The sequence below is a fragment of the Fusarium vanettenii genome, assembly GCF_000151355.1.
Source record: "Fusarium vanettenii 77-13-4 chromosome 1 genomic scaffold NECHAsca_1_chr1_3_0, whole genome shotgun sequence".
Lineage (NCBI taxonomy): Eukaryota > Fungi > Ascomycota > Sordariomycetes > Hypocreales > Nectriaceae > Fusarium > Fusarium vanettenii.
In genome coordinates, this window is record NW_003315881.1 from 177,078 (window position 1) to 199,998 (window position 22,921).

Consider the following 22,921-nt stretch of genomic DNA (forward strand, 5'->3'; position numbering starts at 1 on the left):
CCCTCGCAGGCATGACCATGATGCCGTCGGATCTGAGCAAGGGCGGATGGTTAACTCGGGTGATATTCTAGCAGCCGCCGCGACGACCCCGACGAGTCCTCCAGCGGCCAGTGGTCCTCAGCCCACGACGACTAATGCCTCCTCTGCTCCGCCGTCAACCACCACGGCAGCGGCGTCGCCGTCGATGCGCAGCCTGAAAGACGGCTCGCGATTGTTTGATATTCGAATGAATCCATATCATCTTAAATATCCCCACCTGCCACCAGAAACGAACCCCCAGGTCATACCAGCGCGACTTCAAATGCCTACTCTCACCCCAAATGTCGGACTGAGTCCATATCATGATGGGCGCATCAGGAACCCAGTCCCAAGCAAACTCAAGGGCAAAACCGATGGACGACAAGGAAACTTTAGTGTCATGCAGATCGACGTTCCAAGGCCAGAGATGACGGAGCGAGACCTTGCTGCGAAGCGCACAAGTGAGGGAACCGCCGCCGCTGCCCGACTTGCGAACAGCCAGGGATACCGCCACCCCAAGAGACCTAGACCGAATGTCACTACACCAGCGCCTCCTGTACGATTCCGTCCTTATCCTACTCCCGTGCTTCCAGCGCCTCCTCGGCCCATTCCTCAACCACCTCCACTTGCCCCAGCCATCCCTATTGAGAAGGCGCCTGTTGAGAGAGCACCGGCAGACAGGGCATCGGCAGAAATACCATCCACTTCAAATCCTCCGACGCAGGCCACGAGCCCCTCTATCCAGGAGATCAGCCCTCCTCCACAGGCACAGGAAACCGACCCTCCACCGACAGGTCCCTCTGGGCTATCTGCGCATGATACCAAGACTGAGCAGGCTCGTCTCCTCACGCTTCTAAGAAGCCTTCATCCGATTTTGGTTGTGGATCAGTTGTGTAAAGCCTTGGCTTACTTTGGTGGTATTCCAGGCGCGCCTCCTCCCGCGGACGGCGTCTTCCCACGAAGCGCTGGAACAAATGGGCCAGGCTCTTTGTTTGTTGCTTGGATTTCTGAGATCTTCCCACAACTAGACAGTGCTGACAAAGCTGCTGTCACCCAGACCCCTCCCGCTATTCCCCCAGTCGGTGCCCCAGGGGCAGCGTCCATCGCAAACTCTTCTGCCGCGAACGCCGCCCCCGTCACGGTTAAGCGCTCCAGGGGGCGGCCAAAGGGTAGTAAGAGTAGTAAGGTCCGGAAGGACAAGGGGATCAAGAAGAAGGTTGTTACTGGCTCGGAAACCACCCAGACGAACGACGCCACCGCTACGCAGTCGACGCCAGCGGAGCAAGAACCAGAAGCATCTCAGCCGCCCACCACCACGGGTAACCAGGGACAAGCGGCAACAACAGCAGTCGCACAGGCGAATTCCAACTCAATAGTGCAACCCACGACACCTCATGTCGGAAAGAAACGAGGGCGTCCGAAAGGATCCAAGAACAAGCCCAAGTCTCAGTCGGGAACACAGAATGGCGTCTATGCCTCGTATGCCATGGCTGCAAACTCCGTGGTTGATTCCCCTCTTTCTCACAAAACAGCATCAAACCAACAAGATGCGAACCCGTCGGCCAATGTGGGAAACACGGGTGCAGGCCAAAACGGCATGACGACGAATTCCGTGGAACCAGAGCCCAATGGTTCGGTTCTTGTTCAGGAAGCTATCGTAGCATCAGATGCAGACAATAATGTCGACCAACCACCACTGCCAACTCCAATCAGTACCCAAACCACTCCCATTGCTACTTCCAGGAAGCGAAAGCCTTTACAACAAACCCCCCAAACAAATGTACAGGCCATGACTACGCCAAATACTCTTCAGGTCCCTGATGCTGTGCCCCGATCAGGAAACTCGCCTCGAACACAAAACGCAAAGCGCCGCCGAGTGTCTGAAGAGATGGGACAGAATGTGGTCTTGAGCGGAACCGAGTCTCACTCAACCGGCGCGGAGGCGTCAGACTCGCCTACCATGGTACCCAACGGGCAGCCTTCGTCTGCCTCGAGTAGTTTCGACTCTCAGGGGCAGATCAACCAGCTTGGAAGTGGCGTAAACCATCGACCACAACAGCTTCTGCCTCATCAGCGTCAGCAGTTGCAACAGCAACAGCAGCACCAACAGCAACGTCAGAACTTGAACCTTCACCAGTTCGACCAAAATCAACAACCGCAACCGCAACCGCAACAATCTCCAGATATGGGCTTGGAACAGCCGAATCAGACCCAACAAATGGCTCCTGCTGCTGCCAACAGACCACGGAATCGTCTGCCCGGAACACAAGCTCACATGTCCAACATGGCAGCCCAGGCTGTGTACAAGCAGCATTACCAACAAAGACAACAACAGCAGCAGCAGCAACGACAGATGGCCAATCACTTTGGCCAAGCTAATGGCCCACCCTTCTCGCGCACCATGGGGTCAAACTCTCCGACACAGTTCCAACAGCAGCAACACCCGACAAACGCAGCTCTCGGCTACAGCGGTCGCCCATCTCTCTCTCAACACCAACACCCACAACAACAGCCACATCAACAACACCCGCAGACTCAGCCCGATGAGTCCCCAGGTGCGCCCAACATGGCGCAGTTTCAGGACTTTAACGGTCAGGGTTACCTCGACATGGACTACTCCATGAACACGGGCACAGCTGTGGGGTTTGATAGCCATACCCAGCTCGAGGCTGCGCTTGCTGAGCCCGACATGCGCGACCGGATATACCACGCCATTGGCAGGTAGGGGGGTATCAGACCGACACCACCACAAGATCCGGGGAAAGGGTGTTGTCGTCACTTTCTACTTTCGGTCCAATTAGATTCTAGGGAACAATAGGTTCGGTACGATATGTGATACAATTCGCAGCGGGGAAACAGGACGTCTGCTTTCATATGATGATGGGCGGACACGGCACAAAAAGGGGGTCTGACAGGCATATTTGGACTTGGGCATGGATGAATGGATGAATGGATGAATGGATGAATGGATGGATGTATATGGATAATAAGGCGTTGAAACGGCACGTGGGATCTCTTTCTTATTGCCAGTATAGTATAGGATACCTGACGAAAAGGGATGGATGGATGGATGGATGGATGTAATCATGACAACCTATGGAGCGAATGACACGGAAAGGTAGATGGAACTCGACACAAAAACTTTAGATACCCAGAATAATTATATCCGTTCTCTTTTTGACTTTGACTAGTCGGTACCTAGGTAGATAGATGTAGATGGTCCTCATGCCTTGGATATAAGATGCATGGGATAGGTAGAAGGATATTTGTTCCCGGTGCCATCCTTCAGAGGAATGGGATGAGGGGAAGATACAAAGGAAACCAAGAATGCACTGCACGCCCGCAATATCTATCCGCGCGAGGCTGGTTGAGATGAATGCCAAACAAACGTAATCCCCGTCCCTTTCCTTTTTACCCGCCCACATACAGAAGAAGCCCTTCTCCTGTCCATCCAATACGGAGCTCGCTCCAAACATGACATGAGTAGAAAAAGATGACAGATAGGAAAGACTCGCGTAGAGACGATAAGTGTAGAAAAGAAAATGGAAGAGAAAAAAAAGAAAAACCCTGGCCAGTGCTCCTTTCCGGTGTCACGCAAGACAACGCGGTAACCCTTTTCTCCGCAGCCCATCAAAAACGCCGTGTAAATGCTCATGATCCCGTTCTTGACACACGCATACACCCAGGCACCAGTAGTAGTAGTTGTTGCGTACTTTCAACCAAGTACACCCGTAGCAAACAAAGAAGAATCAGCCAAGGAAAACGTCGACACACGTCTGGTCGAGCAAACGCCCTCTAGTCGGCATCGTCATCGGTTACACCCATGGGAGGCCGCACGGAATCGGGGATGCTGCGGCCGTACCACCACTCGTCCTCGTCGTCCATTCCGTCCTCTTGGATCAAATCAAGCATCACCTGCTGGTTGCGCTTGATGTCCTGTGGTCGGTCGACAACCCGGCGTTGGAGGATGATGGCCTCAGCCGTCGGAAGCCATATTTGCTGTAGCACTGGCAGGTCGCTGAGCATAGCCTGTGCCTGCTCTGAGCTGAGGGGTGACATGGGGGCGCCGGCGGCAAGGCTTGTGTTGAAGATATAGTTGACGTCGATGTCCATGGCGTCGTCCATCGAACCGGAGCTCCGGACCCTACTTAGGCCATTACCCGAAGATCGAGCATCGTGACTCAAAGACTTCTTGCGCCCAAACAATCCTCGCTTCCCCTTTGATCCACCTTCTGACCGGGGCTGCTCCTTGACCAGACCATTAACCCACGTGTCGACGGCACCGCGGCGTGAATTGTATCCCTTGATCTCCCACAGCCTCTCCACTTGTCGTAGTCCACCAATACATAATATGGCGGAGTGAATTTCATCAGACGGCTTCTCTCGGATGTAACCACGTAGTGATCGCTCGACCCTTCCCACGTACGTCGGAGGTCGTAGACGTCGGCAAAACGAGGATATAACCAGCGGAAATACTTCGTGGACCCGTAATAACGTCTTGTCGTCGTACATGCTCATGATTTCGGCCTCGATGGGGTTGATGGTGTAGGGCTCCAGCTTCATTCCTTGGCCACCGTTCTCGGCCAGGCGCTCCAGGTGCAGTTTTCGGTAGGTTTCGAAAAAGTGGAAAATAGTAAATAGTAGAGGTATCAAACGTCGGCGCATGCGCTCATGCTGGGGAGCAAAGGCGAGTCGTTGAGCTTCGGTTTGACGGAGGAAGATATCTTTAGTGACCCATTCGCAAATGAGGAAGGCAAGCTTGGCAGCAACATGTAGTCGATGCCAGATGCCACACAAATGGTGAAAGTTGATTTCGTTGATATCTGATACGGGGTAAAGGCGAGATGCATAGGCGGGGATGTGGTGTTCGAGATGGTATCGGGCGATGGTGGTTTCGTTAAGGGTGATGAGAGTATGCCATGATTTAGAGGCAAGTCGGAGGTTGAGGACATCGGTCAAGGGAAGAGAGGATATGATTTGAATCTGCAACTCGTTTGGCAATGCGAGAAAGAGCTGATCAAAGCCGGCACTGGATATCCAAGTCAGCATGTGAAGAGAGTTCAGTGGCGTCGAGAATCTAATTAGCTACCTCTTTTGTGGCGATTCGACCGAGGAACGAGGAGCGAAAGGGGATGCATTAAACCCAGCATGTGTGGATTTGGAATGCAGGATCGAAACCTTATGGCGGAGTTTGTGAAATCGACTCTTGTTATCCCGTCTCTGGTTTGGTTGGATAGCCTCGACTTCGGCAGCTCTTGAATCTCGCAGAGGGAGGATGAATCTTGAGGGCTGCGCGGCAGAGGTCGAGGCGTCGAGAGAGTCGTGAGTCGGGGGTACATGATGGTGATGTTGGTGTTGTTGCTGAGCGTTGAGCTGGTTAAGCTTCTCGAAATATCGCTCTGAAGCAAACTCGGTGATGTGAGGCGGGTCCATCGCCATGGCGTGCGGTGGAGAGTTGGCCATGATGACGGGTGCTGAAGCAAAAACGAGCGGCAGACGATGCTATGGTGTATGTAGGTGCGTATGTTGTGGCAAGACAGGACGAAGTGAGCCTCCTTCGGGCCAGCCCAGATGGCTATAGACGTCCGTCTCTATTGTGCAGCGAACGAGAGCATGCTCGGCATGGCGAGAAGGCAGGCGACGAGAAGATAAGGCGGAGAAATCGGGATTGTCGAGGGCTGGGAGCAGTATGTATGTAGTCAGATGCTTGCCAAGTTGACGCGAGTGGCGATGACGATCGACAGAACAAGGCGCGCGCTTCGCTTAGACGGATGGATGGAGAAGAAATAAAAGAATAAGACGTCGGGTCGCGGTCGGTCGATATCGTGAGAAGAGAAGCCGTGGTGTTTCGAGTTGGTTTGGATTGGACGGGGATAGAATGGGATGAGGATGGGATGGGTGAAGTAAGGCAGGTGAGGTAACGGAACGGGAGAGTGGGAAGGATAGGATGATGGGATGGTACAGGAAAGAGCGAGAGAGGGAGTGATGACTGGCTGGGCGACTAGAGGACTTTCAGGTACTAACAAGGGTACGGAGGTACATGCGGTACAAATCCGGGGGAGGGAAGGGAAGGCGCGGAGGGGGCGTGGAGGGGCGCGAGACCAGGGTCATGTTCTTCAGTGAGTGGAGGGTGGAAGGAAGGAGTGAGCGTAGCGTCCCCACAAGAACTTGGAAGGCAGAGAAAGAAGGAAGCCAGGCGATAATTCCGTCAGCGAACAGACAGACATGCAGACAACATCAAGACATTGAGAGACAGCATCAAGTTCTCGTTCTCCTGCATTAGGACAAACACCCGCGAGTTGACTCAGACATTGAATACGCAGCACAGTCAAGCATCTGTGATCGATATACACACATTCCGCAAGACCACCGACACGATGATCAATGTGCAAGTGGAGGATGGAGATCCCTCAAAAAGACGCCGGGCCCTTCTCTTGGGACGACAGAACGAACAAACGAACGAACGAAATAAGAAAAGAAACCGTGGATGGGGGACGGACCGACCGACATGGGGGGAACATGGCGTGGCCTAGCGCCGCAGCGGACAAAACCACAAGGCCGAGCAGCGCAAACGTTGGTTCGCTCCAGGCGGCGTTTGACCGGCCGAACTGTGGAGAGGCCCTGGGAAGGCGCTGTCGCTGTGGGGAGGGTGGACGACCCAGGGGAGAGACTCACAGGATTGAGACCTTGAGATAGATCCCATGGATCCATCTTTCACCCATGACGAGACGGGGTGGCCTGGAGAAGATTTGGGGGGACAGTCCCCTCGTGGGAGACTTTATTCCTCGAGAGGAAACTCCGGCTTCGAGAACCCCAAGGACGAGCAGCTGATGAAGCCGCTTCTCTTCGAATCTCCCCACAACTTGAAGGAAATATGCCCCGAGGAAAGGGACTGCCCGGGTACATTGAGTGACCACCTGACTTTGGTGGTGCCCTCCACTGCGCTCATCAAGCACAGAATGCACCGGGGGCCTGCTGCTCTGCCACGCGATTGTAGATGGCCCGCCGCGCCGTACAGTGCGAAACCCCATGCCGGACTCGGCCCAATTGGCCGGCCTTATTCGAATTGATCATCCAGCGGAGTCTACCGGCCCTGCAGTGCGGGCGACGCTCTCCCGTTTAATTCACAGCACAGCAGAAGCTTATCAACGACGTTGCAGCAGCAGTGAAGCACGCACCCATCCCTCTTACAGGAAGCTTTCCTTGCGCCGGGACATCATGACACAGTAGGCCCGGGTGTGGCGCCGCACGGTAGCTGGGGTGTGTGCGTGTGCGTGTGTCCCGTCGCCCAGCTCTGGCCCTCTCTGGGGAGTCAGGTTATCTTTCCAGAGAGAGGGCCCCTGGAACTGGGGGCTCTTCTTTTGAGGCTTGGGGCTGGAGCGTTCTTGTTCTTGGCTTCCTTTTAACTCCTGCTCCTTTCTGGATATCCTCCGGAGCTTGGCCGGCTCGGCCGTCCGTATCTCGGTGTCTCTCTCACCTCAAGATTTTTATTTAGCCGAGAAGAAGGTCTAGCCGATTCTTTACTGCGCTGTTCTGTTGGAATAATACCGACAGTTCAGTAGTGAGAAAGGCAAGTCAAATGATTGCGGTGAAATGACAAGAAAATCCTTCGGGACCAACAGCCACCCGGGCAGCCCCGGCCGAGTCTTTGACCGAGCAAGAGGCCGACAATGGGAGAATGGACACTACACTGATGATGACACTGGGCGATGACGACAAGCACGGCAGTGATGATGGCTCTGGGGATGGACGGACAGGCACCCACCGGCACCAGGCAAAGGTGTAACAGAAAAAGCTTTGTAGGTTTATGATCTATCACCAGGGAGAAGACCTCAACCTCGCTCGATCTGCCCCTGTTCGGCCGATGAATGGTGCTCTGCTCCGGGCTCAGACACACATTCAGACATACATGCTGGAGTTACGTGGGAGACGGCCAATGCAGGTCAAGGCTCGCATCTGGAAAACTACGGCTACATCTGGACGAGGGCAACGGATGGGATGAGGATAAAGAGGGGACCCGACCATATGGAGTATCTCCGATCGCATGCTTACTCGGAACATGGATCGACTCACGAGACCAAGGCGGGTTTTCTATTCGGTGCCCTGACCCGACCCCGTCGTTATCACAAAACAAGAACCGCCGCGCCCCATCATCATCTCATCTACCAGTCCTGACCTGACCTGACCTTGCTTCCCCTTCTCGGCTCCCCGGCTAAGATGGAGACCGGACCCCCATCCCGTCGAGTGAGGCCGAAACCCTGCCCGGCCGAGAAGGTCGTGATGGCGCACGGGGGTCATGCTGGATCAAGGTGCAAGGTGTAAGGTGAGGGAACAGCAGGGAACAGAGGCGGGATCATACCCGCGGCGCTTCAAAAAGAGTCTATTCCAGGCCTCTCGGGCACGAAGCCGCAACATGCCAGGCCATGCCACTCGGGCTCGACGTGTTGCATGCCCGAACCATGTAATACTCCCTATGTGATGTGCCAGACACAGACACAGGCCAGTGTGGCGTGCGGTTGATGCTCACATCCCATCCGCCGACACTTTGACTTTGTTTGAATACAGCAAACAAACCCGAGGCCGGACTGGAACAGAACCATATCTCGAATCCCTTTTGTGAATGCGACATTGGCCCTAAAGAAATAACCGAGTCCCTCGAGGATCCCATTTCCGCCTGCTCGCTAATTCCTACCAGGCAGAGTCTAGCACCGTCTCTGCTCGATCAATGTCTCTGACTGACGAGACGAGACCGAGGGGTTCATGGGCCCTTGAATCCCAAGACCCGTTTCTTTTCTGGAAGCCGTAGGCACTCTCTCGGCACTACACAGTTGACTTACACGTGGGCCATTACATGCAACAGACGAAGCGCTCCAAAAAGAAACAAAGTTGATAACAAGCCTTTTCTTGAACATGAGTAAGGAAAGGTCCGAAAACTGGGGACTTCTGACGGGGGGGGCAAAAAAGTCTTTGGGCAAAGCTGAAGAGTTGGTGGTGGTGAGAGAAAGGGGGGGCGTCTCCGTAGTGGTCCCCGGCCTTACTGCGGTGGCTCTTGAGTCCATCCGCGACAGGCCAATGTCCAATGTCTCGTCGACGCCGATCCGAAATTCTGGATCTCTGGTTGGTCGGAAATCATACTGTTGGAATAGAATGGGATTAGAAGTGAGGATAGGAAGGATGGTGATAGATAAGGGAGTTGGAGTTGGTTGTTTCTATGGTGTCGTCTGCTTGATACTGAGGCCTAGATCATACATACATAGACATTAGACAATATCTACATAAGACACTGACAACTCCACTCACTCTCTACCTCTGTCTGCGTCCGTTAGCCCCGTGGCCTTTCACAGTGATCTGCAAGGTACGTATTCCTGACTGTTAGCACCCAACAGAGTCGAGGAGGTAGAGTAGCAATGAATGTCTGGAAATTCCCCGGCCGTAATATTACGTAGCCTTCCAGGCTCAAACTCCGGCTCCGGGAAGCGGTCCCTTTTTTTTTATTACACGGATCCTGCCAGACCAACAGGAAAAAATCGAGAGAGAAAAAAAAGAAAAAAGATACAGCCTGCCCGTTACATCACATTCACACACTGCGAATAACGTCAACACATAAGTTTGCACTCTCGGATGCATCAACGTTGCAGTGCTTGAAAGCAAGTCTCAACAACCATGACATTTCTTGGTCAAAAGGACATCGATCGATCGACAAACAGAGAAATTCTTCCGATGATACCGGAGCACTGCCTCTGGAGTCGCGTCATGTTGTTATCCACGTGTCTATTCATGACTTTTTTTTTTGGTCGTTATCGTCCCTAGGTATTTGTCCACTGAATGGCCTCAAATGATTGGGTCATTTCCTCGTTGGGTCCTTGAAACGCTCCCCCTCCCCTCCTCGTGTCGTCCCGCGCAATCCGCGAACTCACAGAAAGTCCATCATCTCCCGAACCCGAGCCTGAGCTTGTATAGATTGGATAGATAAATGGAAGGAGGAAAGTATCCGGGACCCGGGCATCCATCGACGATTTGCTTTGCAGTCCGTATTGTATTGTACTGTACTTACTGCCTGTAACCGGCTGCCGTATCTCTTTTGTTGGACCTTGACCAAGCAGATGCCGGGATCCAATTCGGGACTGGAGACGCGTAGTTACTGTACTGTACTGACACTGACAGTACCTGCCCACTCTAAATTCTATTCTAGCTCCATCTCTCGCTCGCGTACGAGTGCCCATCCGGATCCTAGCTTTCCCCAGCTCCATCCATCAAATCAATCCACCATCCCGTCCGTTCCCCTCCTCGCTCTCATCATCCGCCGTCCTCTCCATCTCCACTTTGTATCTACTATGTAGACAATGTCCCTCACTTGTTGTTGCTTGTGCTGTCCTTAACGCACTGTCTTGTCTTTCAGTTCCATCAGTCACTCAGTAGTCAACGTCACGTTCCTGATACCGGGGCCCCTCCACCTTCTTCTCTGCTGTTGCAGCGAGCGTCGTCGTCGTCGTCACCCTCCTCCGGCCTCGCATCAACCGAGCAAGTGCCGTCCAATTCGCTATCCCGGCCGGACCTGACTTGACCTGTCCTTTTTCCATTTCCTTTTGGCTTATCGTTTCAAACCATCGAGACTACTCGGCCCGACGAGGAGCGAGCGGGTCCCCTCTAGCTCTTGGGCTTGGGAGCACAAGCCCACGACAAGAAACGGCGAACAACGGGACAGGGACACAATCCCCACGGCCTGAGCTTGCTTGGCTGCTGAGCTGAGCTGAGCTGGCCTGGCTGAGCTTGGAGGCCTAGACTTTCAGGTCCCCGCCCATCCCATCACAGCACGCTCCGTGTCAGCAGAGCCTCATCTCAGCCCTGGTCTGTCCTGTTCTGTTCTGGTCAGGTCTGGTCTTCTTTGTGTGACACCACCGAAAAGCCATCCCACCCGGACGGGTAACGGAACGGTGACGATAGCGACAAGAAGCCCTCATCTCTCTTATCTCTCACCCTGACCATGACCACCGACCTAGAGCCGGAATCTCCTCGGCCTGACGACGGGGCCCCCGTCGTCCCTACCACGGCCGCCCAGCATCTGGCCAGGTTTGAGTTCAGTGATGCTGGCACAAAGGTGCTCATGGTTGAGTGGTATCCCGACGCCGTCCATGCCCCCGCTCCCTCCGATGATCCTCCCGCCGATCTCGCCGACCCTCTCTCCGCTCCGAGCACCGATGACGTCTCCGCTGCGGAACCGGCCTCGGCCTCTGCCAACACTGGTCCAGACGCTGGTGCAGATGCAGATGCTATCAACAGCAGCACCTACTGGCAGGTGTCGTGGCCTGGCAAGTCTACAAACCTACCTGCCGCCGAGCCCGACTCGGATCCAGATTCAGCGTCGAGCAACTCATCCCGCCGGCGCCGAGTCTACTTCCTCCTTCCCGCAGATGCCACCGTCCCTGCCACCATCACCATCACGCCTCCCGGAGCATCGAGCTTGACCCTCAAGCCTCTGCCGGCCATCTTCCCTCCTGGCCTAGCTGCAGACCCGGGACCACGGGGCGTGCTGCACACGTTATGGGCACGGCAACGCCTTGCCGCGATAGACCGTGAGGTTGCAGCTGAGCTACGCAATAATGCAGAGGGTGTAGGTGTCGAGATGGCCCTCGCCGAGCGGAAATGGATCCTCGATACCTTCATTCGTCCACCTGCCTTACCCACGGAGCCGTCCACCCGCCCTGCGGCCCCTAGGTCACCTACGGGCCGGCTGGGAGATAAGCTCAAGGGCCTCAAACTGGCTACGTCGCCTGCAGACCTGACGCCCAACACACCTGGTACCTATAAGTCACTCTTTTACATGTGCTCAAGGCTAACCACTCGATAGCAAACACCTTCACAAGCCCAATCAGCCAGTCCCGGCCCTTCCACCCGCTGGGCGCCGACATTGCCGTTTCGTCCCACGAAGCCATGGCCGCCAACACACGCGCAGCTCCGATGTCCCTGAATGCCGCGCTGCAGGGAGACGTCGCTGGCGCCGCCGCCTCGGCGCCCGTCAGGTTCCGACGGGACGAAGAGGATGACTTGTTTGCGCTGCCCATGAGCCCACGTAGCCCAGACATGAAGAAGAGTCCCTTTAGCGCGCTGTGAGCGAGGGGGGACCATGGGAATGAAAAGAGGAAGACATCTTTTGTATCGTTTTGGTCCCGCCGGCTCTAAGAAAGAAGAAGAAAAAAGAGACATTCAAAACCTGGGCGGCCTTTGAGTTTATGAGATACCCGTGTTGTAGAGAGCAAGCGTCGGTTCATGGCTGTGGCGTGGCATGGCATATTCATTTCGACAGCACCTAGCGTGAAAGTTGGAGGCTGTTGGATTGAGAAACCAACTGTATTCTTATATGTCCTTTAAAAGGGGCAGTCTTTGTACGAGTTGAACGACCATTATAGAAGACATTTCAAGGCGTGATGATTTTGTATTGTTTCAGGGGATAATGTCTATCATGAATCGTAAGTCTTGGTGTGTAGGTTAGCCGATATATAGCAACTACATAAACTCAACCAAAGCAAGAACATTATACTCGCCAACAAATAACTTATTCTATACTCCATTCTCTGTTCATCGCCATCCTCCAACCCGTCCCTCGTCCCATCTTTGTTTCCTCTCCTGCCGCAGATATGACTGCACCTTGGCTTCCCTGTACCTCCTCACCCAATCCGTAACCTCTCTCTCTGTAGCCGGCGCCCCCTCTCCTTCGCCCTCGAGAAAGCTCTCCTCCATTGCCTGACACACAAGCGCCTGCTCCTGCACCCCCTGTCCAAGCTGCTGGTACAGCGCCGCCGGCGAAAAGGGCGCCAGCACGTGGTCCATATCTGACTGCTTCTGCCGCCACTGCCTCTCCAGCGCGTGCGTCGCAAGCAACTGAGCTTGCGTGGACGCGCGTTGATGTGCTAGCCGGGCCTCCATATCGGTCAGCTGCCCAGCTAGTTCTATATTCTCGTTGAGCGCTGATGAAAGCGCTTGGTGGGAAGCCAGAAGGGATGGATGGATGGAATCGGGTGAGTGGGCGAGGGCATTAAGCAGTTTCGGGTTGGCGAGTATCTCTGCAAGATCTTGTTTTCTACAAGAGCACGTCAGCGCGGGATGCGACACAAGGAGAGCCATATGATGACGTACGACTTATCCTGGAGGATCTGAGGAAGCCATTGGTCGCCAGGGTCAGGTATCGGCGCTGGAAGAGCATTCACAGAGCTCGGCACACGGTTGCTGCCTGGTTCGAAAGATGTAGGGCCGGCCATCGACGTCGGTGTCGCGATGCGACTGGTCTCATGGCTGCCGGGTTTCGGGGGCAGGACTGGAGGCGTTTCTCCTTGGAGCTCGGGTGTGTAGGTTGCCATATTCCCAGAGTGTTGGAGGAATCCTTCTGATATATAAACCTGCGGCTTAATAGTCACAGGCGCGGCGTATAAAGAGATGACGACTTGGTTGGAGTTGCAAGATGCAGGTTGGAAGTGGGGGAGAGAGCTTAGTTGGAGCCAAATGGGATGTCGTCGACGGAACGTGGGGGGGGGAGGACGCTAGAGCCGCACGCCACATCTGGGGGAGGCTGAGGGGAAAGATCAACGTCAGAATAGCTTCAAAATAATTCAATAAACAAAAACAGGGAATAGTTTCATTAAGTCAGTTGTTCCCATCCCGGTCTTCTACACAAAGACCAAATGCCGTAGATATGTTATGTTACAGTCCACAACCATACACTTTTTAAGAGAGATATCAACATTCAACGCCCAAAAGCCCACCACCACGCAGCAGTTTCGGAGATAAGCAGTGATTCAAGAAAGGAAACGGTCTTGATGATGGATATCAATGCTTCACCGACCACAGATCCCGTGACCATCCCATCTCGCGAAGCTTCTTGCTGCTCGCGCCAGTCGCCCTCTTCTCTCCGGTGCTGATGGCCAGGGCCTTGCTGACCGCCGCGAAAGCCTCAACTAGTTCCTTCATACGGCCCGCATCCATGAAGCTTATCGACAGATCAGAGCTGCGCTCCGCAATGATGGCAGCTAGCTCCATACACTCCAGCAGGTTGTCTCGCGACAAACCGGTGCCAGCAAAGTGCAGCGAGCTGATGTAGGCCAGGATCGTCTCGGGGAGATAGGCCTTGCGGAGGTCGCGGAGCTCCTCATCACCTTCTGTTTCGATATTAGTACAGGGCACTTCCAATCAGATACCGTCCAAGACTCACCCTCGATGCCCACGAGGAGCCAGTTGTTGAGCAGTGGCTGCATCATCTCCTTTGAATTCTTGACCTCCTCCCCAATCGAAGCCCAGAACTCACGGGACTTGACACTCTCCCTACTTGTTTTGTTAGTCTTGATTCTCAAGGCTCGTCCGAAAGATTCAACATACTCGTTCGTGAGCTCAGAGAAAGAAGCGACCGTCTCCAGGCTATCAAGAGCTCGTACCAAAGCCTCCAGTTCTCTAAACTTTCGGGCATCTGAGGCCACTTGATCAGGGGTCACATCGAGAATACCTCTCCGGTCCAGATGCTTAGCCCAGAACTCGGGGGTGTCCTCGAACCAGCCTGCTTCCGCACTATCATCTTCAGTGGCGGCTTGCAGGACATCTGCAAAAGATACTCTCCTCATCAACTGGCGAGCAGCATTGAGGTGAAGATTGCCTGTGAGAAGGTCAGCCGTAACCATCAAGAAAGCATCAAGCTGACTTACGCAAAAAGTACTTGTACACCTTGGTTCCCATGGAAAACACATTGGGCCACGTCTCTTGGACGAGCAGAAGCCATTCGATGGAGCGAATCAAATTCTCGTGTGTCGCCTCGATCTGGGTCTCATCCTCGCCGAAAAAGTCCGGCTTAATAGGCCGGCCTCGTCGCGAAGTAGGCGGCCCAGGAGCAATAATGCTGAAAGACTCCTTGGCAGGGAACGTGCTCTTGGGTGTGCCAAGATCGTCGTACATGAGCCATGCTTGCGTCTTGACAAACTTGAATACATCAATGCCTGCCTTCTTGATGAGCCGGAGCTGCATCAGACGCTGCTTAGTGTCTTTTTCGGGGATGAGGTTGTAGCTGAGCACCTCGTAAGACCGAGGCTCCTCGAGAATCGAGCAGTAAAGGGGTATTAATTCTTGCAGCTGAGCCAGGCGCAAGTAATGGGCATAACCGGCGATGAGGTTTTCCTGGGAGCGTCTACAGTCTGGGGGTGAAGACAGGGGAGCCAAAGAGTCATCCCTTGAGCTCAGCTTGTCGAGCAGAGTGATGAGGAGATAGACGTGCGCTACGATGCGCAGTCCGTAGTGCTGGGTTGTGTGAAAGAACCTGTCCTTGTTCAGGTCAAGGCCATTGGGCTCTGAACGGTAAAGCTTCGACTCGTGGTGGTCTGCGCTGGCCGAGATAACCAGTCCTTGCTCATACAGATAGTTCCCAATCTCCTTCGAAATCAGGGATGCTTGAAGCGCTTTGCTGGGTTCGTGTGCTTCGTCACGGATCTGTGGGTTGGTCTCGAGAGAGCGGATGAGGCGCTTGTCGACGGTTTCCGGATCACCGTGGTACTGAACAGCATCAAACGAAGGGAATGACTGTGTCATTCCTGCAGCCACGCTCGCTGGGCATAGGCCAAGCACATAGGTATCCAACTGGGTGCGTAACAAGGCGTTGTAGTTGGCAAAGAGGAAATCGTCCCAAGTGAGTGCCACCTTTTCCACGCTGGCAATGTCTCCAGAAAGAACACCATAAACTGCACGCTCATAGTCGTCACAGCCGCCTGATCGAGCCAAGCTGAAGCACATGCGTCGCCACAGAGCTAAGGATGCTGGGTTGGTAATAGGTAGCTGCTGGTTATCATCGGTAGACAGGAGGACGGCAGAGGTAGAGATAGCCCGCCACATCTCTGTCCTTTCCTGACACCACTCGCGAATAGTCTCCAGGTTAGATCCACGGCGGAGGTGCTCGAAGCAGCCGAGCCAGATGGCACGCTCAAAGTATTCATCCTGAGGCTCAAGCTTCCGTCCCTGGCGAGTCGCAGCATCGGGATCAAGCTGGGTGACGAGGGGTGAGCCATCAGCATTGAGAAATGATGTCGCAACGGCTGGTGACTGACGGTCGAGCAGATGCGGCCAGGCAGTGACGCTTTTTCTGAGCTTGATGGAAGATCGTGTATGAAGCCAGCCGTGAGCGATGATATCACCTCTATCGGCGTTCTGTTGAAGTTCGCGAGCAAGCTCATCGATATCAGGACCAGAAGCGGCGTTTGTCTGAAGCCATTGTATAACTGCCTGTCGTTCTCGCGCTGATGGATCTGTAGCCAAAAAGTCACGGAGTAGGTCCTTTCGTGGGGTCTTGGTGCTCTGATCGAAATCCATCTGATTCGCATCAGAACTTGAATATCTCAGCGGAAGCAGCCGGCGCAAAAGGTCCCAGGTCTGTGCCTCCCGTTCGAGGCGCTTGATCAGCTCTGCTGAGGCGGGATTGCTGGTGGCAGCATCGACTTCATCCCCGTCCATGTCAACATCGTCCTGGGCGCCATCGCGCACCATGCGCGGCCGTACTTGTGCCAGTCGCCGCAGAGCACTCTCGTAGTATCTTCGTGGGAGGTCAAGGATTCGTTCTCGTCTGTCCGCGGGTTCAAGAGGAGGAGCGAGGCAGTCGTCCAGGGCGTTGGCGAACTCTTCAACTTCGGGCCCAGCCTCGTAGGATAGGATTCTCTCGACCTCTGGTGCGTCCATGGTGATGTCTCGAGTGGGTTCCATGTCGATTCTATATCAATAGTCGTGTCGTCGGCGAGAGTGAGACAACGCAACGAGATGAGAAGCTTGAGTAGTCGACCCTACTCGGCTTGGTTGGCCGCAGGGGTCACAGAAGGCGCTCGTTCAAGATCGCATACCCAGACCCGGGTGCAAGAGATGGTATCGCGTGTTTTCGGGGTCGCCAAGGTCGAATCGGAGGCGCAATCGCGGTGGGTTTCTCTAAAAGCTCGCGCTGGTTGATGCTTCAGGTCAAAACTAGAGAAATGCTGGGTCTGTTTTGGTTGCTGCTTCACTGGCGCGCCTGGAGCTTTTCCATGCTTGGCTCCATCGGTACGTACCTTGGTGCCTGGATCCAATGCAGGCTGTTGGCAGGTGTAGACGCTGCCGCGTTTAGGCGCGAGGCGCGTAGGCACAGTGTGCTACAGTGCTTCTCGTGACTCTTAAACACTGTCTTATTTGATGTTCGACTCCACTCGAAAATCTTTTCTCTCTTTTTTCTCTTCTTCTATCATAATGTCATCGGCATTCGTATTAGAGTCTCGGAACAGGACATTCAATGCTTGTTCAGGTCCATGAGGCCTCCTGCGTGCTCAACGATCGCCTAGAAGAAGTTCGCTTTTCACAATAGTTGCCAGAGTTTCCCAGACCGGTTGACGCACCATAAGACGAGCGCTACATATCACTTTCCTTCCTCCCGGAGTTGCTTCATCTTGAGCTTGAGCAGATAGGGCTTTGGACAGCTCACGGTTGAGGCTTCTTCGCCGTATCTTTCGTAGAAGACTTCGCAGCACTCGTAGAGCTGTTTGATGACGGTTTGGCATTTGTCCTCGTTATAGCCATTGCGTGTGAGGCAGTCTGGCTGCATGTTAGCAACCACGTTGTTATTGTGCCTAGATGAGATGCTTGCTTTGAATTGCGCACTGGACAACAAACAGTTAGTTCTGTGTAACTAGGATGAAAGTGGTTGTATAGGGTATCAACTCACTGCGCGAGGATGACAGGCAGGCTTGGCCTCGACGTCGTCTTTGGGAGCCTTCAGTGTGAATTGTCAGTACGATTGAATATTACTCGTGAGGAGTATGAATCGGGACAAACCATTGTCGCTTGTCTTGGTATGTAATGCGATACTTGGCGAGTGAATTAGGATGGGAAGGCAGCTGTTATTGCAGCATCTACCCGGTGGCAAAATTGGTTCTTTGGTCGTGTCTTGACTACTTCCGTCTCTGAGTAGAGCTGTCAATGAAGGTCTGATAATGGCAGCTCAATGCAGGATATGGGAAGGCGACAAGAGGTTGGAGAAGGCTGATGTCATGGGTACACCCTACCTGTGTCTCTCTCGCCCTCTTCACCAGACCAGACCATAAATCTCCGACCTCTAGATGATGAGGTCAGCACTTCACTTGTACTTGGTACCGGCACCATTATCGGCATCCCAATCCTCCGTGCACCGGCCGTCTGCCCGCCCGGGTTTCCACAGTCTTCGGTGAAGGCCTGGAACCAATGGGAAGCCTCGCTCCCCACCTCCCGGGGCGCCTTGAGCGCTTCCTCTGACCTGAGGTTATGGGCGTCTCAGGCGCTGGGGGATGGACATGGAGCCTGGGGCTGCCTTCACTCCCGTCGAGGCTCATCACGCACCCATCGTCTTTTCCACCTCCCACCAACACCACCACCTTTTTTCTTCTCCTCTCCTTCCCACCCTCCGCCCTTACTTCTCTTCTTCAACCTCCCACACGAAGTGTTGGCAACAACTCTCCCCATCTGCCCACACTTTTACGCGCTGCCCCTCTGCGCAAACGAGACGCCATCGTCTACTCCCCCACCTTCGGACACACCATCCATCATCCACCCTACAGGTAAAAGCCGATACCTTGCCACGTCCTCCATCCGCCGTCGCGCGCTGACTCCCATCCCCGGCGCAGCACTGTAATCCCGACGACGACCATGTCTGGCGAGAACGAGAACGGCACCCCAGGCGGCGAGCGAGCCGAGGCCCCCGCCAACACTGAGCACCTCAACATCAAGGTCACCGACAACAACAACGAGGTCTTCTTCAAGATCAAGCGCACCACCAAGCTCGAGAAGCTCATGGGCGCCTTTTGCGAGCGACAGGGCAAGGCCCTCAACTCGGTGCGGTTCCTCTTTGACGGCACGCGTGTTCAGCCCACAGATACCCCCGACGCGGTATGTATTTCCCACCGCCCATGCCTGCCAGGCAGAGGACAGACTGTACTCTAAAGATCAGAGATGCTGACCATGTGTTTTGTAGCTTGAGATGCAAGACGGCGACACGCTCGAGGTGCACCAGGAGCAGGTGGGCGGATGTTCACTGTAGCCTTGGAGGAGCATGAAGGAAACAAAGGAAACAACACAGGAAGGGCTCCCGGGCTGGATTTGAACACTGGCTGGAATCGCTTTGTGTATATCAGCTGAAAGGGATACGGAAGCAGATTCGCCCATAATTTACGAAAGATACGCACCATTACCTTGAACTGGGTGTCTGACTGCGCCTCTGTGAATGGCTTCACGGTTGATATCAGATCAGATCAGACCACAACTGGGCAGAGTCGAAACAGATCGTATTAAGATGACACCTAAATCAAGACGGAAACCGAACTATGCCAGACCAAACCATGTGTGTTTTTTGCCATTCTAGAATCCATCAAATCAAATGGCTTGTGCGAAACCTAATTACAACTCAACGCAAACAACGCCTCAATTCTCCTTTGCCAAACCGAATGAACGGACAACCAACAACCCAAGACAATCTACACGATCAAGTTATCTTTACACCCTGTTTTCCCTCCTGAACGACCAAATAAATTACAAGACTCGCGTGCTAAACTATAAACCAGTCAATGCAGTAAAAACAACAACAATAGCAATGCCTGGACACAAAAGCGCCGAGACCAAATTACATTATGCTTTGAGTTCCTTTGCTCGGCATCCAGTGCAGAGCACGATGGTGCCCTCGGGCACGTGCTTGGTGAAGATCTGGCCGTCGTCGAAGCCGTTCTGACACTCTGCGCAACGGAAGCAGTGCTCGTGCCACTCGCCGCCGAGGGCCTGGATGTACTGCCCGATGACGGCGATGTTGCACTTCCTGCACTTGGGAGCCCGCCGCTCGGTGCGCTTCGTCTGGCAGTTGATGCACCATGCGTACCCGTCCTTTTCGATGTGCGTCATGCCGTGCTCGAATGGGTCGCCGCATTCAGCGCAGAAGAAGTGGCCGTAGTGCCAGTGGGAACCGAGAGCTACAATGTGCTCTCCTAGGATGGGAGTCTTGCAGTGTTTGCAGCGTGGCGCGAACAGTTCGTGCCAGTCTAGATGGCAGAAAAACCGGAGACGCTCATCTCCATCCTCGGCCATGGTCTCACCACGTTCCTCTGGCAAAATCTCGCCAGCCGCGCGACGACGGATGCGGTCAAGGCGTTGCTCGCGGACGTGGTCAGGCTCTGGGCTGATCTCCATGGCCTGCAGGTTGGTGCCGCATGAGTAGCAGCTGAAGCAGTAGGGATGAAATCGCTCGTTGGACCCCGCCAACGCCACAAATCGTCCTTCGATGGGAAAACCACACTCATGGCAGATGGTAGCTGCTCGTCTGGCACTCCCGGGAGCTGCAGACCAGTGGCCATGGGGCGGCTGGGCATGTCGAGGCGCTCCTCTGGCTCTGGGGACCGGGTTCGGCAACGGACGGCTACTGCGCGAGGTCGGTTGGTCATCGGGCGTCACGATGGCGGGGATGCCATTACTGCGGCTGCGGTTGTTGCTTGGAGCTTCGTCGACTGCGATGCTGGGAACGTTGATTGAAGGCACTGGGCCTCTCGGGCTGTCGTCTGCCCCAGCTACGCAGATCGACGGGATGTTCGCGTGGGACGACGGCCGGGACATCGACGTACTTTCCTCCGCCACAACGATACTAGGTATCTCCATGGGTTTTGTCTCCGGTTTGAAGGAGGAGGATGCTGAGGAGGTGCTGCTGTCGAGGGCTGCCGGGGTCGACCGGTCTGGGTTCGTATCAGTGGACTCGTCCGGGGCTTTCCAATTGGCGTCGAAGCTTACAATGGGCCGTCCCGGACTGTCACTGACGGCTGTGGGTTCCGGGAGGTTGGGGCTGCGATCCTTCAATCGCATGCTCGTGGCCGCACGGATGTCTTGGCTGCGAACCTCCATGCCATTCTTTCTCTCCACACTATCATCAACAGGGGCAGAATTCTCCCCGGCCGGATTGCTTGTGTACAGCGGGTTGCGTGAACGCGTTGGGGGATTGCGATAAATCTCGACGGGGTCGTGGGCCTTGCCCTTGCCCGTGTCTTGCTTGGGCGACTCGAAGCGCACGCGGTTCAGGGGGTTTTGGGGCTTGTTGCTGAGCTTCTCGGGTGATGCGCGACCCGAAGTGGTGACATTCTTTGCGGTCGATGACTCTGGTTCCTCCCAGATCTGGTCCCCAGAGAAGGGTCGCTCGACCTCGCCGCTGATGTTCCTCTTTAAGCTCGCTTGCCGGCGCTGCTCGGAGAACTTTCCAGAACGGCCAATGCTACCGTACGACTTGTTCTTGCGACTTGAGGAAGACTCCCCTGTGTGATTGTGCTCCAGAGAGGGGCGACCACCAGGGTTGTTACCCTCACTATCGGTTGAACTGCCCGAGAACGATCTGGTACCCCCGACGCTAGCGGTGCGCGCATGCGCATAACTATTCTTTCTCAAGTGTGATCGGTAACGGTAAGGACCGTCAGGGCGAGGTGATGGTGTGCCGTGTTGATGTTGCCAGACGAGCTCGGCAGCCTCGTCGAGAGCGGCGTTGTAGATGCGCGTATCGTCATCGGGCGTCTCCTCCTGCACAGGCTGCACAGGTGGTGACTTGTTGCCTTTTCGGATGTCCATCTCCTCCATCGCATCGCGCAGTGAGCTCGCCTCCTCCTTTTCCATCCATCTTTGGCCGCGCTCAATGTATGTGGCTGAGGGGACGACCTCTGACGGCCTCAGAGGCTTTGAGGCCGATATCGCATGGGACCCACGGCTCACGGTGGAATACTTGGAGGCAACGCTGCCGGCAGCAATGCTGGGGTTCTTTGAGGGAACGCGCTCAACACCAGGCAGGCTGTCGGTCTGGGAGGCGGCGTCAGGGCTGAATCGACCGGTGCTTGAACGGTGCAAGCTTGTGCGAGAGGCGGGAGCTGGACGAGCCCCCGCAGGCTGAGGGCGTGCACCTCCAGGTCTAGCAACACGGTTTGATCGAAGCTCTGCTAGATAATTTGCTATTTTATACAAGCAAGATTAGCTAGAAATCACCACAGATCCCAGTGAACTGTCGTACCAAATTGATCATTGGTCATATACGAAGGTGACGGCGGAGTCACCTTTCGCGACTTGTTCAGGGTCGGGGTGGACCTCCCCGTGCCTGGCATCTTTGCCGGAAGACGTGGTATGGAATTAAGGGATGCTGAAGAAGAAGAGGATTCCTGACCGGCAGAGAGGTAAGTACTGGCGAGGGAGAGAGAGGGCGAACGCTATAGGAGACTAGGTAGGTCGTTGTGGTGTGAGTGAAGAGTCACTTTTGTACCGCCGTGCAGTCCAGGCGATCGCAAGGGCGAGCTCTATTGCGGGGTTGACCAGGCAACGGACCATTGCGGTAGATGGCTTGCGTCAGAGGATCACCAGTAGCAACAAGGGCACCTTTTAAGCTTGTGAAAGAGGCTTTCATGGATATCAAAGAGGATAAAGGTCATTATATCGTTATGCTAAGGGGAGCTCTTTTTGCCCAAAGGTATTCTCTTTATCGTACATGAACACGGCCTCCTTTTCGGCCTCTTTTTTTTCTGCCTCTACTGCCACAGCTGCTTGAGCGGGGGGGAGGGCAGCGCTGTCTTTGATGTGTCTGCCTCTCATTTGCCCGGTTGCTCGTCTTTCATGCCATTCCACATGTCTTTATGTATTCCACATGCGAGAGCTGCCGCGCATTGCAGTGCCGTCCGCCACTAGCACTGGCAGCATTAGCTACCACCGCAGCTCGCCCTTGACACCTTTTTCTGGCTCCTTTGCTGGAGCTGGAGCTGGAGCTGGAGGCGGTGGAGGTTCTGCAAAGCCCAGGTTTTTGAACTCGTCCCTGGCCATGAGGTTTCTAGAAGTTTCAGACGCATGAGCCCGCGATGTTCCGACAGCGGCGCCGAGTTGCGTCATTGAGTTG

General features: G+C 54.6%; 6 protein-coding genes across 6 annotated transcripts; 3 read left to right on the forward strand and 3 right to left on the reverse strand.

The window, feature by feature from the left end:
• Positions 1–301: 301 nt before the first annotated feature.
• On the forward strand, positions 302–3,197 carry NECHADRAFT_98651 (uncharacterized protein; the record flags this gene model as incomplete). The annotated part of the gene is made up of 1 exon (XM_003053327.1): positions 302–3,197. One exon carries the CDS (start codon positions 302–304, stop codon positions 2,741–2,743), a length of 2,442 nt encoding a protein of 813 aa, XP_003053373.1. The 3' UTR covers positions 2,744–3,197.
• NECHADRAFT_103049 (uncharacterized protein) lies at positions 3,177–5,928 on the reverse strand. Its single transcript, XM_003054034.1, has 2 exons — positions 5,108–5,928; positions 3,177–5,047 (listed from the first exon to the last, which is right to left on the reverse strand). The coding sequence occupies exons 1-2, from the start codon at positions 5,479–5,481 to the stop codon at positions 3,814–3,816; spliced, it is 1,608 nt and encodes a 535-aa protein (XP_003054080.1). The 5' UTR covers positions 5,482–5,928; the 3' UTR covers positions 3,177–3,813.
• A 5,074-nt stretch (positions 5,929–11,002) lies between these two features.
• On the forward strand, positions 11,003–12,129 carry NECHADRAFT_74447 (uncharacterized protein; the record flags this gene model as incomplete). The annotated part of the gene is made up of 2 exons (XM_003053328.1): positions 11,003–11,816; positions 11,867–12,129. The coding sequence occupies 2 exons, from the start codon at positions 11,003–11,005 to the stop codon at positions 12,127–12,129; spliced, it is 1,077 nt and encodes a 358-aa protein (XP_003053374.1).
• Positions 12,130–13,839: 1,710 nt separating this feature from the next.
• Positions 13,840–16,716, reverse strand: NECHADRAFT_31808 (uncharacterized protein; the record flags this gene model as incomplete). The annotated part of the gene is made up of 4 exons (XM_003054035.1): positions 13,840–14,168; positions 14,222–14,331; positions 14,386–14,656; positions 14,706–16,716. The coding sequence occupies 4 exons, from the start codon at positions 16,714–16,716 to the stop codon at positions 13,840–13,842; spliced, it is 2,721 nt and encodes a 906-aa protein (XP_003054081.1).
• Positions 16,717–18,468: 1,752 nt separating this feature from the next.
• Positions 18,469–19,348, forward strand: NECHADRAFT_102348 (uncharacterized protein). The gene is made up of 3 exons (XM_003053329.1): positions 18,469–18,590; positions 18,657–18,918; positions 19,004–19,348. Exons 2-3 carry the CDS (start codon positions 18,679–18,681, stop codon positions 19,067–19,069), a joined length of 306 nt encoding a protein of 101 aa, XP_003053375.1. The 5' UTR covers positions 18,469–18,590; positions 18,657–18,678; the 3' UTR covers positions 19,070–19,348.
• A 305-nt stretch (positions 19,349–19,653) lies between these two features.
• On the reverse strand, positions 19,654–22,142 carry NECHADRAFT_30860 (uncharacterized protein; the record flags this gene model as incomplete). Its single annotated transcript, XM_003054036.1, has 2 exons — positions 19,654–21,977; positions 22,052–22,142. 2 exons carry the CDS (start codon positions 22,140–22,142, stop codon positions 19,654–19,656), a joined length of 2,415 nt encoding a protein of 804 aa, XP_003054082.1.
• Between the last annotated feature and the right edge of the window lie 779 nt (positions 22,143–22,921).

Bases quoted from the DNA above. Each gene is read 5' to 3' on its own strand.
- NECHADRAFT_103049 (XM_003054034.1), bottom strand. From the start codon at position 5,481: ATGGCCAACTCTCCACCGCACGCCATGGCGATGGACCCGCCTCACATC. The intron at 5,048-5,107 runs GTAGCTAATTAG...TTGGATATCCAG, and splicing joins GTCGAATCGCCACAAAAGAG to TGCCGGCTTTGATCAGCTCT.
- NECHADRAFT_102348 (XM_003053329.1), top strand. From the start codon at position 18,679: ATGTCTGGCGAGAACGAGAACGGCACCCCAGGCGGCGAGCGAGCCGAG. The intron at 18,919-19,003 runs GTATGTATTTCC...TGTGTTTTGTAG, and splicing joins CCACAGATACCCCCGACGCG to CTTGAGATGCAAGACGGCGA.